At 35.5% G+C, this 17,357-nt stretch overlaps 1 protein-coding gene across 6 annotated transcripts in view; it reads right to left on the minus strand.

Annotated features, from left to right (window-relative positions):
- ADGRG6 (adhesion G protein-coupled receptor G6) overlaps positions 1-17,357 on the minus strand; it is a 186,545-nt gene that overhangs the window by 96,515 nt on the left and 72,673 nt on the right. For all 6 annotated transcript variants that reach the window (XM_069077470.1, XM_069077473.1, XM_069077471.1 and 3 more), the window contains one exon: positions 2,620-2,961. In XM_069077470.1, the coding sequence (XP_068933571.1) occupies positions 2,620-2,961 (342 nt within the window). The remainder of the gene's footprint in view (positions 1-2,619; positions 2,962-17,357) is intronic.

Consider the following 17,357-nt stretch of genomic DNA (forward strand, 5'->3'; position numbering starts at 1 on the left):
GTGTGTGTGTGTGTGTGTGTGTGTGTGTGTGTGTGTGTGTGTGTGTGTGTGTGTGTGTGTGTGTGAGAGAGAGAGAGAGAGACAGAGAGAGACAGAGAAAGAGAGACAGAGACAGAGAGATCTATTTTGTCATCTAGAACTACCTGTAGCTCATCAGATAATGTCTAATATCACTAAAACCACAGATTCTGATCCCACCTAACAGTTTTATTCTATATCACTCCATATTTTCCGCAAAAATAGCATGAGAGACTTTGTGTTATCTTTTTATAAAATAAAAGGCATGGTTATTATCAGGAAAGATAGGAAGAAAAAAGAGAGAAAGTTTTCACTAAGCAATTTTTTTTCTCCCCTCATCAAATTTTCAACTGTTTCTCATTCAAATAAGTCAGGGAAATTTTGGCTCTCTCAAGAAGAGCTGTAAGGGAATAAAAAATATGAAAGGAATTCTCTGAATAAAAAGAAAAAAAAGGAAGAACTTTCTGAAGGACTAGAAAAGGGAAAAATTATTTCTGTTTTTCTCTACTTGCTTGGGCAACAGACCTAATACAAAGTAAAGGTGAATTAGAAAACCTTTTCAAAAAAGAATTCACAAGACTGTGAGATTTGTGTGTACCAAGAATAGTTTATAATATATTCAACAACTAAACAGGAACTAATACCTCTCAAACTAGTCATTTCCATTTTTATATAACTCTAATTGTTAGGAATTTTTCCTTATATCAAACTGAAATATTTTTCTCAGCCACTTCCACCTGTCCTTAGATCTGTCCTCTAGAGTTAAACAGAAAAACCCTAATTCCTTTTCTACAGGCTTTCCATGAAGAGTGGAGAGGTCAAATGACTTGCCCAAAGCTGTAGAGTTAGTAATAAGTAACCAAACCACGGATAGGTTTTCAGATTCTGAATCTTTCTCCCCTTAGGATCCAATCCAATTTGGTGCTGATAGTTAAAGGTGGTCAGTCAAAATTTTCTTGGATTGGGCTAGAGTTCATAATGATCATTTTTTTTAACAGAGACATTTGCCATGGGAGAAGCCAAAAAAAAAGCACCCTTAAGCTAGCATTTTGTCATCTCAGAAATATTTGCTCTGCTCTAAAACATTATCTTTTTTAATGCTGTTTTATTTATTGGTTCACTTCAACGTTAGAACAACTGCCATGAAAATTCTAAATTCAAAAATGGAGGATGAGATTAACAACCCATTGTTGAAACAGAAAACTTTTTAAACTAATAAGAATGTAAAACTTCCCTATTAAATAACAACAGGTCAAATTTTCTTTCTAGTAAGGCATGGATGAGAAGGCTGGGAGTACTGAAGAACAAATTTGTGTCATCCACATGCGGGAAGGGGTGAGGATTGTATCAGTGACCCCTGACCCTCTCAACAGGAGAGTTAAATGAAAGCAAAGAGTTGTTTCTAACTGCTATCCTAACATGGCCTCCTTGCAGTTTTTCAAAGGTATCAGAATATGTTTTATTTTTCCCTTAAGGTGGGTACAAACAGTATAAAATAAAAATATCTAGGAGTCTTTCTCCCTTCTGTGCTGATTAAGATATTCCCAAATGTGAAGAAGAAAATCATTTCTATTACTTTCTTAAGTAACCAGGATCACAGTTTAAAACATGCTTGGAGGGTATGTCACATATAGTATTAGATATGAGTAATTTTCAAGAAGCCACATATGTGCTGTGGTAAATAAAATAACATACCATACTAAAAACATCATCTCCCTTAAGAATTTGGGAGGCATTTTGCTTCAATTACTTGAGATTCATCATAAGATTATTTTAAAAAGCTGTTATAAAGATGTTTCTTTTTCTTTCTCTAAAGTCAAAAGTTTCATAAGATTCCTATATTTAAAACCATACTATTTACTTTGGTCTGTAAAGTTGAATTATGAATATACTTTCTAATTCTTTCTATAACAGAAAATAATGTAATCTTTTTTTTTTTTGCTGGACCTGTGATTTCATTGGTCCCCAAATCAAATTGCCTCTACCAGGGCAGATTAGCACCTGTCTTGTTAATTATCATTTAAGAGAGCTACCTGAGTTACTGAGAGATTAAGCAACTTGTCCAGGATCACTTACACAGTCTACGTTCAACTGAACTGCAAGAAAAAGTAGGGAGAGCATGGAGATCAGGGCACTAACAGGACCTATTTGCTGAATATCAAAGTTCTTATTCTATAATGCCTTATTTATAATAATTATCATGCTCACATTCTATCTTGTACCCTAGTATAAATCTTGAAAGGGCAGCATTACAAAAATCAAAAAGTAATCCACCAGTGTGGATGTTTAAAATCGACTGCTGAGTTAATGTTGTAATTACAAAGACCCAATTACTAACAGAAAATACTTGTGTGTATTCCAAATAGTCTTTATGTCTTGTATATCTAAACAATCTAAAGTAATACAGTCCTACTGTATCCAAATCCTGGACCTCGTATCTATATATTGTGCACTTTTGACACATTCTTGCCCTGAAAGTCAAATTCAAATCATACACTTACATACAGAAGAGCTTAAGTCTGTCTTCAGGTTCTGTTGTCTGTTTATTGTAACACATGTTAAATAAAAGCAGAAGCTTGGCACTTCTTTCAGTTTACATACCTCTGATATAACTGGCATTGAAGCCTTTCTTCTGGATGCTAAAGTCACTTGAAAAGGACACATGCATCTCATTCGCACTTGAGTTAAACGATAATCCTTTGGCAGTTGCTCCACAAAATTTAGTCTGGCTCTCTCCATTGTCAAGGGATAATGAATCATAAATGCAATTGGGAGCTTCTTCAATATCAAAATCATTGAATGTTATCTGAATGATGTATCCAGTTGGAGCTCGGAGTGTCCACATGCAAACCTGGCTGTTTGGGTATTCATTGGGGTAGCATGGAGAGGTAAAAGTCCCAGAAGGGCTGGAGAGCGTCACTCTGCAGTTGGCACACCCCCAAACTGGTGGACAAAACAAAGAAAAGAATGTAAAGGGTGGGAAGCAGCAATAAAGTAGAGATAGAAGCAATGTCTAATACATTCAAATATAGGTTATAAATACACAGAGTTGTGATTATGACTTAAGTAATATGAACACATGATAGAGAAAATATAGAGAGCTAGAAAAGCAAAGTAATACAGTATTTGAAGATAATAATAACTGCTGATATTTATGTAACTTTAAGGTTTGCAAAGTATTTTGAATATATTATCTAATTTGATCTTTACAGACACCTTGTGAGATACGTGGTATTATGACCTCCATTTTTCAGACAAGGAAACTGAGGCTCAGAGAAATGATATTACTTGTCCAGAGTCACACAGTTGGTAAGAGTCTGAAGTGAAAGTCCAAGTTTAGCACTTATCTGCTGTGCTACCTGTAACAAAAATTAAAAAGATGCTGGGGACAGAAAGAAAGCATCCAGAGAATGAAACCACACTTTATCTTAAGGAGCTGGAAAAAGAAATGGTCAATTCTTTCCTTCATTCCTTCCTCTCTCCTTCCCCTCCTTCCTCTCTTCCTTTCTCTCTTCTTCCCTTTACTCTGACTACACATGTCTTTTCATCAGTCCTTGGAGCTTCTGGTGAAGAACTCCCTTTATCAATGTAAGTTTGTGCCTTTGCTGTAATATATAAAGAGAGTTGCAAGTGGCATTGGGAGGTTAAATGAATTACCCAGAGTCACATAGCCAGTACAAGTCAGAAACAGGACTTAAATCTAGGGATTCCGGGCTTCAGGGCTAGCAGTTATATATTTACTATGCTATGCTGCCTCTCTTTCTTCATACAACTGCCATATTAATCCTTCAATAGATGTCTGATAACATCACAACCCTTTTTCGAAAACTTTTTACTATCTCGCTGTTACCTATTGCATGACCGAGTGTGAAGTAGGAAGAATTTTTGTATTTTTAGTTGAAATTTCTAAGCATATAATAATCAACTAATTTTATATTTATCTTGTAGCCCTTGTCAGTATTCCTGAGATTTCCAGATATTTATTTTTACTCACTAAAGTAACTTGATGGAAGGAATATACTTTCAAAATTTTGTAACTTTCTTGAAATAAATACCTAATTTGGTTTTATGAAGTTAAATACGCAAAAATTTCTCAAGTTGGTATTCCAGGTCTTTTGCATTCTGGCTTCAGGATATGTTTGCTGCTTTGTTTTGCACTATTTTTCTTCATGGATTCTATATTTCAGGTAAACCTGTCAAACTGTTTCCCAGTCTCAGACTTGGCTCCATCAATTCTTTAAGGCCATTCCCCCAAACCTAAAATGTTTTTGCTCTACCTTTCTCTTTATTTAATTCATTTCTTCTTTCAAGGATCAATTATGGTACCACTTTTTCTATAAGGTCTTCCCAAATCTCTTCCTCCTAAATTTTTCTTTTGCCACTTTTCTGGACTTTCTGCATCACATTGTACCCTGTTCCATACTTACTTTTAAATATATCTTGTCACCTCTATTAAGAGTACACACTCCTGAGGGATGGGACTCCCCAGCTACTCGTGCCCCCCACCCATGAAATGATCTTGCCTTCTTTGAATATCACACACACACACACACACACACATACACATGCACACACATATATACACACAAATACATATGTACATATATGTGTAGATAGACATGTTTGTGTTGTTTTCTTTACTAGAATAGAGTACTTTTATGGCAAGGAACATTTCATTTTTAGTCTTTGTATCCCCTATCATGTAGCACAGTGCCTGACACATGGTAAGCACTTAATAAATATTCATTGATTAATTTGTTAGCTTTGTCATTTCCTCATCATTATAACCCTAGCACTTAAGTGCATTACTAGGTCCATATTATACACTAAATAAATGTTTGCTTAATTGAATCCAATAGCATATAGTAATTTCTTTTGTCCAAAATGGGCAAATGGATACAAATTGCCTATCATTAAGTTATTCCAAAGACAGAAGCATTTCCCTAAGTTTGAACTGTCATACTAAGACCTTAGTATTAAGAAAATTGCTAATTCAATTAAATAACTGGTGCTGAAAGAGTTAGCAAAGCTCTCAAAGATGACTATATCCTCCTCAGATGTAGCATGTCACACTGGAAAATCTGTTTCAAGATCAAGATGTTCACAAAGCTATACATATGTATTTATACATATATGTGATGATACGTTTATAGGGGTTCATACCTATGGTTTATGAAAGAAAAGTTTTCAGTGACTCCACAAACACAAAATTTCCTTCCCCAAAACATGTATAAGAATGTTGTGGATGTTTTTACCCATAAATGCTTATATAGCTAAATACAATATTCAATAATCTAAAATCTGTAAGAAAAAACCTAAACTACCAATTTTAATTAAACATAATATATACTACATATATATTTGTATGTAGATTCAAAAAATCTATATTTTATTTCTTTCTGGTTTTCTAAAATAGAAATTTTGGTTTTTACTCCACCCACTTATCCTAGTACCTCACTGTGATAAACAAATACCACATTCTTTATTATCCTTCTGGAAAGGAATTTCAGGTCCCAAAGGATAAATAAAGATAGATATGCATTTTAGCTGCTTTCAACACAGAGAAACTTGGCTGAGTCAATAAATGTTTTACCATATTCTTTATTTAGAAGGAAAATAAAATTATAATAAATATATACAAAATTTAATCTAGATATTTACTTTCATAAAAGTATACAGGAAATATATGCATGCACCAATAATTCAGGAAGGCAGAAAGACTTAATTAAGCTATCTGGTCTGGTGACCAGGGATTACTTCCTTGGAAATGAGATCAAAACAATCTGTTTGGTATACACACACACACACACACACACACACACACACACACACACACAAATTATTGTGCTTTAATCATACATCCTCGTTTATCACTAACCCTAATAAGTGAACAACTCTTTTGTCTTTTATCAAATGAGATAATATTGATAATATTTCTAAAATTCTGAGCAACTGGCACACAGTAGGCACTGAATAAATGTTTGTTTCTTTATTCTCTCCTTTGTGTAAACATCATGATTGAAGGTCACTAGGCAGCTCTTCCAAGACTGTGGGCCATAGTTGTTCTCAACCTCAACGATTTAGCCCATGAATTACTGGATAGCTGTCCCATGGTAGCCTTTTCAATGGTCTGGTAAAGTTAAGAATGGAGCAGCTAGGTAGCACAGTGGATAGAATGCCAGGCCTGGAGTCAGAAAAATCTGAGTTCAAATCTGGCCTCAGACACTTACTACCTCTGTGACCTTGGGCAAGTCACTGAACGCTGTTTGCCTCAGCTTCCTTATATGTAAAATGAGCTGGAAAAAGGAATGGCAAACCACTCCAATCTTTGCCAAGGAAACTCCAAATGGGGTCACAAAGAGTCAGACATGACTAAAAAGAATAACCAACTACAAAATTAAGAATAATGATAACAAATTGCTTTTTACATAGTGCTGTGTGTACAAATCCTTCCTGTTATAAAGCTCTCTGAAGCAAGTAGTGTGACACTCCCATTTTACCAAAAGGAGAACCAAGGCTAAGTGACGGACAAAAGGTCACAAGGACAGAGCCAAGACTTGAACCTTACATGTCCTGACTCAAAGACTAGTCTTTCTACTCTACCACGCTTCAGGTGGGATTAGAATGTATACATGAGTATCAATCATAAGGATTCTAAGGTCTCGTCAAACAGGATTTATGACATCACACAAGCTTTCTGATTATCATTCTAATTCAGACAATTCAGACAGATGAATGGCATTTGAGACCTATAACAGACAAAGAGTATAAAATAAACGATGCCTAACAAAAGCATTCTAAAAAGAAACAACAGTATTTCATAATTTCACTAAACTATATACCGTGATACCTGACTCCTCAACATCACACACACACACACACACACACACACACACACACACTGTGCCTAAAGCCCATTTTCATTTTTGTAGCTTTGCTTAATGGTTTAAAGCAAATTGAGGCAGAAGTGAACCCACAAAGGCTATGGGCATTCCACATTCAGCTGAGGGAGACAACAACACAAAAAGATCCAAACCATGTGCATTATTAGAAACCTTTCCCTAAACTTCACTTGATATAGAGAAAATCCTTCTCTCTATCCCTGTCTCTCTGTTACCCTCTCCTTCCCACCTTTCTTTTAGTTTCTTGTATTTTTTTTATCCTCTCCATCTTTTAATACACTATCACTCAATATTTCTGTTTTCTATCTCTCTATCTCTGCCTCTTTCTCTCTCTGTCTCTGTCTGTCTCTCTTTTCTGTCTCTATCCTCTCCTCCCCTCTTTTTGATCTACTCTCTCTTCCTTTTTATATTCTCTCCCTCTTTTTTACATTATCTCAATATTTTTGTTCTGTCTCTCTATATCTCTGCCTGTGCCTCTTTATATCTCTCCCTGTCTCTTTCTCTATTTCTTTATCTTCTCTCGCTCCCTCTTTTTGCTCTTATTCTCTCACCTTCTTTTTGCACTCTCACTTTTTCCATGTTCTCAGTTTTTCTGTCTCTCTATTTCTATCTCCCCTACCTGTCTCTCCTTTTTCTATTTCCCCTCTATGCCTCTGCCTCTTTATGCCTGACTCTATCTCTGTCTCAGTTTCTATCTGCCTATCTGTCCATCTATTTTTCTCTCAAACACACACACACACACACGTACACACACACAAACGCGCATGCATTCATGCAAAGTTCTACTTAAAGCAGCAAATGTCTGGTAGCTCTTGGAAATGTGGATCTTGGGAAACTCTTTCCCCCTCCACAACAGAGATGTTCTTGTCCACCTCTTAAAATGAATCATTTACAAGTAAATGAGCTTAGTATTGGCAAATGAATAAAGTTCCTACAATAGTATGGAGTTTGTGGGATCTCTCTTCACCAGTTTATTCATTTTTGTTTAAATATTTCAAGTGGAAACTGGAAAGCAATTGGTCTAGCCCTCTGATGCAACTATACTAAATAACAGACCTCAGATTTATCTTTCATAATGGTTCTCATGACACAGAACCTAAACAAACACTGACTAATTATTTGTAGGTAGAAAAAAATGTAGAAAACAAGATCAAGCACAACCCTAGAGTGGCTAGCTGATAGAACTTGGCATTAATTAGTAAGGCAAAAATGGCCAGGCCCAGCTACATATTAGCAGCGTAGGGGTCAAACCTAACTTCCTGTAAAATAATAATGTGCATATGTACAACAATCAATATACTCTTGACAAACTTCTTGACAGGTTTCATCAGTATTATTTACATGCAATAATTAATACCAACAGGAAAGAGAGAACAACCACATTTAGTCTGACCCCACTCCAAACGAATGTAGGAACCCACTCATTCTTTTTAAAGATATCTGATCAGCAAGCCACTGCCTAATACTTCTATGACATAGAATTCCCTTCCTCAAAAGGAAAATCATTTCATTTTTTTGGACAATGTTCAATTTTAGAAGACTCTTCCCTACAGGACAGGAGATCTTGGCTCACCATAGTTTCCACCCATTAGTCCTTTCCGCCTTCTGGAACAAAGTAGACCCATTACCTTCCAAAGCAGCCCATTTCACTTTGGATAGCTCCTCATTTTTAGGAAGTTTCTTTTTTCCCTTTTGCAATTTCCACCCATCACTCCTCCTTCTAGCCTTTAGCCAAACATAATAAGCCTAATCTCTCTTCTACATGGCAACATTTCATATACTTAAATATAGCTATTATTAACCCCTGCCTCGGGCTTCTCTAGATTAAGTGCTCCCTTTTCCTTCAATTCATCTTCATATGACATTTTCTTAAAATACTTCAGCATCCTAGTTGCCCTTCTCTAGATACTGTGCAGCTCTCTAAGATACAGTGCCCAGAAGTGAACTTTATACTCAAGACATGGTTTGATGAGGGCAGAGTACAGAGAATCTATTACCTTCCAGTTCCTGGATGTTTAAGTTGTGCCTTTCTTTTTATGAGGAGGTGGTGGTGGTGGTGGTGGTGGTGGTGGTGGTGATGGCGGAGGCAATTCAGAGTTAAGTGACTTGCCCAGGGTCACACAGGTACTAAGTGTCTGAGGCTGAATTTGAACTCAGGTCCTCTTGACTCCAAGGCCAGTACTCTATCTATTGTGCCACTTAGCTGCCCCAAGTTATGCCTTTTTAAAAAATTTTAGACTCAAGGATCAGAATACAAATACAAAATAGAGAAAAGAAACAAAAACATAATAAACTTGAATATTCGAATTTAAATACAAAGAAAGAAAAAGCGCAGCAGACTATATGATAAGATTCAAAATACATAAGAATAAATTTTTATTTCAAGAAAGCTTGTATGATAAATAATACACATGGTGTTGAGAATTGTGCATCTTTTCTTTGCTTCCTTGTTAGTTTTTCTTTTGTTCTCTGCTGTGCACTTTTTTTTTTACTATTTTCTTTTCTCCCTTCCCCCACCTCCCATAAGGCTACAATAAAGTTTAGATATGTTTCTCTTTTGCTATAAATATATACATAAACATATATACATACATATATAGACATATAGTTTCCCAAATATATTCTACTCCTCATCTTTGTTTTTATGTTTGTGCATATCTCTTGTTTCCTATCCCTCCTGCCTCCTCTACTTTACTTCTATCCACTACTTTGCCCTCCTGTTACTTGTCTATGCCCCTCCAAGGGCCCCTCCCCTATCCTCCCATTCCCATAAATCTAAACACCCTTCCATACCCCCCTTTTATTTATTCCCTCAACTTCTACTCTAAAGATCCCTCCCTTGTCCTCTACCTCTTCCCTATGCTCCTAGTGTTGTATTTTATCTGAATTTAGAAGACTTTTATACTCTTCTAAATTATATATATATATATATATATATATATAATATGCATCTAATTCTTCTATGTTGATTCTTCCTCTTGCACCTTATTTTTATAAAATACTTTTTTTAATTGTTCCTAAGGGTTTTACATTTTTAATTCATATCATACTCAGGTTTACCCCAATCTTTCTTATGAGTTACCCAATTATTAACAAGAATCTTAGACATACATTTTACATACATAAAAAAGTAAATAGTCTGTCCTTATGAATCCTTTATAATCAGTTTTTTGTAGGTGCCTTATATTTCTCTTGGTTCTTCTATGTCGAATATTCTACTACGTTCAGGACTTTTAAAACAAAGTCTTGAAAGTCTGACAGTTTATCAAATGCCCATTTTTTTCATTCAAGATGATACTTAACTTTGCAGGGTATGACATTTTCAGTCAGAATCCCAATTCTCTTGCTCTTCGATATGTTGTGTTCCAAGATCTGTGGTACTTAAATGTCTCTGCTGCTTGGTCCTGTGTAATTCTTATTGTGGCACCATGATATTTAAATTATTTTAATCTTGTTGCTTTTAATATTTTATCCTTGAGCTAGGGGTTTCAGATTTTGACTATGGTATTCCTATGAGTTTTCCTCATAGAATCTCTTTTAATTGGTGATCAATGGATTTTTTTTTTTATATTTCTACTTTTTTCCCTTGTTCTAATGGTTCAGGACAATTTTCTTTAATTATGTCCTGTGTTATTGTATCAAATTTCTTTTTTTGATTGTAACTTCCAGTTAGTCCAATCATTTTATATTTTCTCTTCTTGATCTATTCTCCAAATCCGTTGTTTTTCTTATAAGATGTTTCACTTTCTCTTCTATTTTTTCATTATTCATGTTTTGTTTAGTTATTTCTTGATCTCTTATAATTTCACTGGCTTCACTTTGCCCAATTCTAATTTTCAAGGTGTCATTTTCTTAAGATTCTCCATCTCCTTTTCTAATTGGTTGACTTTCCTTTTATACCTTTCTTGTTTTTCTTGGATTATTCTTATTTTGTTTTTAGTTTTTCCTCCATCTCTCTCATTTGATTTTTAAAGTCTTTTTAAAGATCTTTTATGAATTCTTTTTGGGCAGGTGACCATTTGACATTACTCTTTGGGGGTTTCTTTACTTCAATATCCTCCTCTGAAGATGAACTGTGGTCATCTCTATTCCTACAATAGCTTTCTATGACTGGATTCTTTCTCTTTTGCCTGTGCACTTTTTTTTTCTTATTAGCTTAAATTTTGTAAGCACCTCTAACCCTTGGCTATGGGAAATAGTACCTCTTGCCCCAGATCTTTAATTCTCCCCTCTAGTCTAGAACCCAAGCCAAACCTCCAAACTCCTGTGAGTGGTCACAGCCAGGGGCTTTCTGCCCCACTGCTTCTGCACTCAATGGGCGCATGCTAGTTCCTTCTAGCACCTGCTACTCTTTGCAGCACAGCTGGGTCTGGTGTTCCTTATAAGCAAAGGTTCCTTCAATCTTCCCAGGCTCCAATGCCCAACTCCCCTCATTATCCCTGGGATAAAAGTTCCTGTGGCTGGGGCAGAGGCAGCCTCTCAAACCAACCCCAGGACTTGGGGGTTGTTGTTAAAATGGAACCTAACCTGGAGGTGTTTACTCTTCACAGGGACCAAACCTTGTCCTGGGATTATTCTTCCAACCTTCTTGAGCTGTCCCAGGAAGACCCCAGTTGTGCCCCTTTTATTATTTATCTCTACTATCTTCCCAAAATTCTCCCTATGCCTTTCTTATGCAGCTTTATGTTGCCATGCTTTGTTGGCTACCATGTCATATACCCTCAGCATACTGATCATCTTTCACTGGATATGATTCAATTTGTCATTATAGCTCAAAGTACAGCAACCAAAATTGAAGATGTAGGGTATAGTGGAACTATTACCCAGTCCTTGATTTTGACTATTTACAGTCATGCAGTCCAAAATGACAGTAAGCTTTTTGGAAGGCAATCTTAAATTTCTGATTTACAATGAGCTTGCATTTAAGTAAAATTCCTAATTCATATGCTTCTGTCTAGTCATTTCCCTGTTATTATACTTTGTATGTTGATTGTTTTATATTAATTGCATAATTTTTATATTTACCTCTTTTAAGCTTCATCTTGTTCAACTGAGTGCACTGTACCATTGTTTCCAATCTTTTTGTACCCTGATTCTGCCATACAATGTATGATACAATTATCATTCATACACACATCTAATCAGTGGGCCATTAATATCTCCACTCAAGTCACCAATTAAAAAAGTAAAGCTCATCAGGACAGGGTCAAGAAAAGAATCCTGAAACATGCAGTAATGTCTCCTTTCAGGTTAACATACATACCCTTAATTAATATGGAGCATATAGCCCAACCATCTATGAATCAACCTAACTACCTTATAAACAAGTCACATTTTTCTATCTTGTCCATGAGAAAACATCATAAGAAAAACTTCTGAAATAGTTTGCTGAAATTCAGATATACCATATAATACAAGCTAATATTTTATAGCATTTACTATGTGCCAAACACTGTGCTAAGGATTTTGCAATAATTATTTCATTTGATCCTCACAAATAAAAGCCTAGGATGGGGAGGGGATTGGATGCTATTAGTATCCCCATTTTACATATGAGGAAACTGAGGCAAACAAAAGTGAAATGACTTGCCTAGGATTACACAGCTAATCAATGTCTAAGGCTGGATTTGAAATCATCTTGACACTAGATCGGGCATTCTACCCACTGTACCACCTATCTATATTTATAATAGACCCATTACTTATTAGTCTTTTTTAAAAGAAAAAGACAATGAAAGAATGAGCAATATTAGCAAAATCTAACTCTAAGGGGTCATGAAAATGACAGCAAGAGGGCACATGACCATAGACTAAGAGCTTAACTATCACAGACCAACATAAAGGAACCAATGGCATCATGGACAAAAGAATATCTGGCAGCCACTGTCTGGTTACTTATAGTTAGTATAAGACAGGAATAGACAGATTAATCTAATATGCAGAAATTAGTGATGTCAACTAAACAACTAATTTTGGGTGAAGTTTGGGGCAATTCCAAGTGACTAAAATACTATTTCTTGTTAAAATTGGTAATTTTAGAGAAGCTATTTTCAAATGGATTAAGTCATACCTGTAATATAGATTGAATGACTACTGCCATTAGCCAGGTAATATTACAAACCACAATTAAAAATAGATTAACCAGAAAAGTCTTAACACATGCCATAAAGTTGATATTATCATAAGCTGGCTAAATGAAATTCTGAACTCTTGCATCCACAATGTGATTAATGTTGATGTTAGTCATATTTTGGGCTTAAATTATAACATATAAACAGGAAATCCTTCATTTTTCAGGAGAAAATCATCCTTGCCCATTCTTTCTTATAACCTTCTGACCATTCCTAGTTCTAGTAGCAATTTAAAGTATATTCAAAATTAATTTTTAAAAATTATTTAATGTTACTGCTTATTTTATATTATAAAAAGAGAATAGGTAAATTTAAACCAATAACTAAAGATTTGGGGCTTAATCCACATATCCTCCAGTAGTCGGTTTAGTTCATTGAGAATCGACTTTTAACTTGGATAAGCAGTATCTAACTTGAGCCAAAATTTCCAAAATAGCCTTTAATTTGAGGGCATACAAAAAACTCAGGTCTGTGCATATAAATGGAAGCATGCAAAAAAAGGTCCAAAGCTTGGAGTGAGCAAAGTATAGACAAGACTGATGTCATTTTGTCCATAACAAGACACTTTTTCATATAAACAGCTTCGGTAGTAGGAAACATCTAAGGAGAAAAACACTGCTTATTGTTGATGACCAAAAAAAGCAAAGGCAGAATGGTTTCTTAGTAAAACTTTCCATTTTACATGTGGGACCCAACATGTTTAAAAATGCCATCTGTCTCATTACTTCAGATTACTTCATCACTAATGAAAATTACTTTTAAAAATTAATAGCTCACAATAAAGAAACATTTAAACTCTTATTTCACACAAACCTAAAGCATTCAAAGCTTTTGTTAGAAAATATCCTTGTGTTTTTAAAGGCAAATTGTTACAAAATGAATTTTACTTGAAAATTCTCTCATCTGACTTCAATCGCCTGAATCTACAAGAAATAAGTCAAGTTACTATTCTATTCACCTCATATGCAAGTCTATTTACTCTCAATTTTGAAGGAAATTCATCCTGCAGTCAATTTATATGCTGAGAACTATACTAAGGATGCAAAGGAAAGCAAAAACATATATGTTCTTGTCTTTAGGAAGCACACTCTAATGAGAGATATGTCATACAAGTTATTTATAAAATATATGGAAGGTAACCTCAGAGAGAAGGGCCTGGAAGGGGGAAGAGAGGGAAAAAAGGCCCAATAAAGAAAGTGGGATATAATTTGAGTCTTGAGGGAAATCAAGCCAGCTAAGAGGCTAGTAAAGAAGCAGATTATTTCAGGCAGAGGGTACTACCAATGAAAAGGCATGAAGTCAGAAGATGAATATTACGTACAAGGAAGCTGGTTGCAAAGAGTTTGTAGAGAGGAGTAAAGTGCAAGAAGACTGGAAAGGTAAGAAGAGGGAAGGTCATAAAGAGATTTAAATGCCAAATAAAGATTATATATTTTATCCTGAAAGCAACGTAGAATTACTATGGATCCAAACCCCGCCCCCCAAATGAACAACCATCTACAAACTTTAAAAAATAGAGGAGCATAAAGGAAAGTAGTTAAGTAATTATTAAAAGTATAGAAATCTTCTAAATCAATATAACCATTAGAACTCAAAATTTGTGGTGAACCCAATGTTAAATGAGGAGTCGAGAGATGTGTGGTATAGTCCAAGATCTGTTACTTATAGTGTGATACTGGGCAAGTTGCTTCATTTTAGGGGGCCTCAGCTTCCTGATTATAAAAATAAAGGATATGTTCTATCTGGTCCAGCTCTAATTATGTAAAAATTCTGATTTGCATAAGGAATCAGGTCTTTAAACTCAATTTCGGCTACATCGTTTTCAGATAGAATAAATGAGAAGATAACTAGAAATCCAAATGACAAAAAAACAGGAGCTTTCATGAAGGAGAGATACTCTGAGTCAACAGTGACTAGGAAGCAGTTGGGTGTAAGAGAGTGTTCATAAGACAAGGCCTGTATGAATTCATTTGTCTACTCTGGGGCTAAGCCTTGAATCCCTAAGGGACTGCCAAAACAAGTTGAATGTGGGAAGAGTTAAGGGTCCTCAAACATCCTGATTTCTGTGGGACATTCCTACTACACATGGAAATGTCCTTACTTAGCCAACAATACTAATTGTCTCCTCTGAATATTACTGAAGCCAGATTATAGAATGTACTGAGACTGGGAGTGCAAATTAAAATGTGGTTATGGCTAGAAAAGAAAAGAAACAGCTTCATTTATTTAGCGTATCTCTTAACTGTGTTTGTAACACCTACTTAGCCTACCCTGCTTTAGAAAAACAAACAAAAAACCTGCTTCTACTTCCTTAGTAGAAATGAAGCTATTGGAAAACAAACAAACAAAAACCTAGTTTTATGCTAGTCTTAGCCCTGCCAACCCAAGTTAGCTCTAATTTCAGTCTCTACTGAACCGGCAATAAAGGGACTTTGAGTCTGACCTGGCACTTACACTAACAAGGGAATTATACACAAAATTTACACTATATAACATTTCCTCATTTAAGTTTCCTCAGCTCTGCTTTGAGGATATACTGTCCTACTGACATCTCAAATAGTTTGTGCTCCTAAAAAAAGGTTTATAAACTATATTATCAACTTAGGGCAAAAAGTTCAGCTGGCATCTATAAATCTGATTTTTAAAAATATTTGATAACTGTATCCAATATAATTATTTTTCTTATGTATTTTATTTTATTCATTTTCTGAGGAGTTGATAGAATTCACTAGACTGCCAAAGGAGTCCATAATATGTAAAATAAACCCTTGCCTTATGAAGGAAATGAGTGATATTTTGCAAAGAAATGGTATCTAGCATATTTTAACAATCTACTTGCTCACTGGTTTCTGTTTTATCTCTGAAAATCAAAAAGAGGGGCAATACAACAGAAGTCGTATTTACAAATGTATGACTCTCTATAGGTAAGGGAATAAGGTCACACCTGCAGACAAGCAACGGAAGAGGCCAAACCACCAAGCTAGGTCTAGGCTGGATGGCCTGCTGAGCAAACAAGACACTACATTTCAAATAGGAGACATAAACATAAAGAACAGAGCTCTTATAGTGTGTTAGAGGTTTGAACTATGGCAAACCTTACCAGGGTTGGACTGGGTAGAATTCCTGGAGGCCAAGTAGAAGGAAATCTAGTTCCAACAGGTTCTTCTTACTTTATCATTTTAAGGAATGAATAGTCATTAGTTTTTTTCTAAGGGGAAGACTAATAAGCCTGTTCCTTCTTCCCTATCATCTATTGATTTTCATAATTTCTAGCACTTATAAACTATCCTCAATTTCTTCAGTGACCTAAATACAAATTGGTGAGAAAAGTGTTCAAAAAGTTGAGATTCAAGGCCTTCAACTTGCCACTGACTTGTACAAGGTGAGGAAAGCTTTTTCAAAATTAATGAGGCTTCAACAATATAGTTTTCAAATTTTTCATTTATGCTAATGATGTATGTGTATATGCATATTTATACACAGCGCATACACTAAGAGACATTTCAAATTAATATTTTTATATCTATAACAAAATTCCTTAGTTTGGAGTTTGTGAACTTTAAAAAATATTTTGATAACTATATTTCAACATAATTGGTTTCTTTTGTTTATTTTTTTGCACTTCAAAAAGAACCATAATTGTGAGAAAGTTAGTTATAGGCCTCACCAAAATGCCAAATGGTCCACAACAGAAAAAAGGGTAAGAAACTCTGATCTATAATCAAATAATGGCAATATTAACTAATGGAAAACATTACTAGTGTCTTTATGAAAACAAAAGAATAAAAGGAAGGTCTCTCTAGTACTTTGGGTCTCTCCACAACTCATGGTAAATTAATAGGACATTGGTGAAAGTTGCAGAGGAAACAGGTATCGGTGACTGAGTTATGCACTGGTGGAGGAAATGCTCATATTGATGAGATCATGGGCCACTGGGGTACTAGACATAATCTATAAGAGTGACATAAGGGGCGGCCAGGTAGCACAGCGAGTAAAAGCACTGGCCCCAGAGTCGGGATGACCTGGGATCGAATCTGGGCTCAGACACTTAGCACCTACCCAGAAACACCTGGACGTATAACCTTGAGCAAGTTACTTAACCCCAATTGCTTAGGGGCAGCCAGGTGGCTCAGTAAGAGCACCAGCCCCAGAGTCAGGATAACCTGGGATCGAATATGGGCTCAGACACTTAGCACCTACTCAGAAACACCTGGACGTATAACCTTGAGCAAGTTACTTAACCCCAATTGCTTAGGGGCAGCCAGGTGGCTCAGTAAGAGCACCAGCCCCAGAGTCAGGATGACCT

This window comes from Petaurus breviceps, unplaced genomic scaffold (genome assembly GCF_028583685.1).
Source record: "Petaurus breviceps papuanus isolate PSGF00001 unplaced genomic scaffold, PetGlider_PUasm1.0 90977, whole genome shotgun sequence".
NCBI lineage: Eukaryota > Metazoa > Chordata > Mammalia > Diprotodontia > Petauridae > Petaurus > Petaurus breviceps.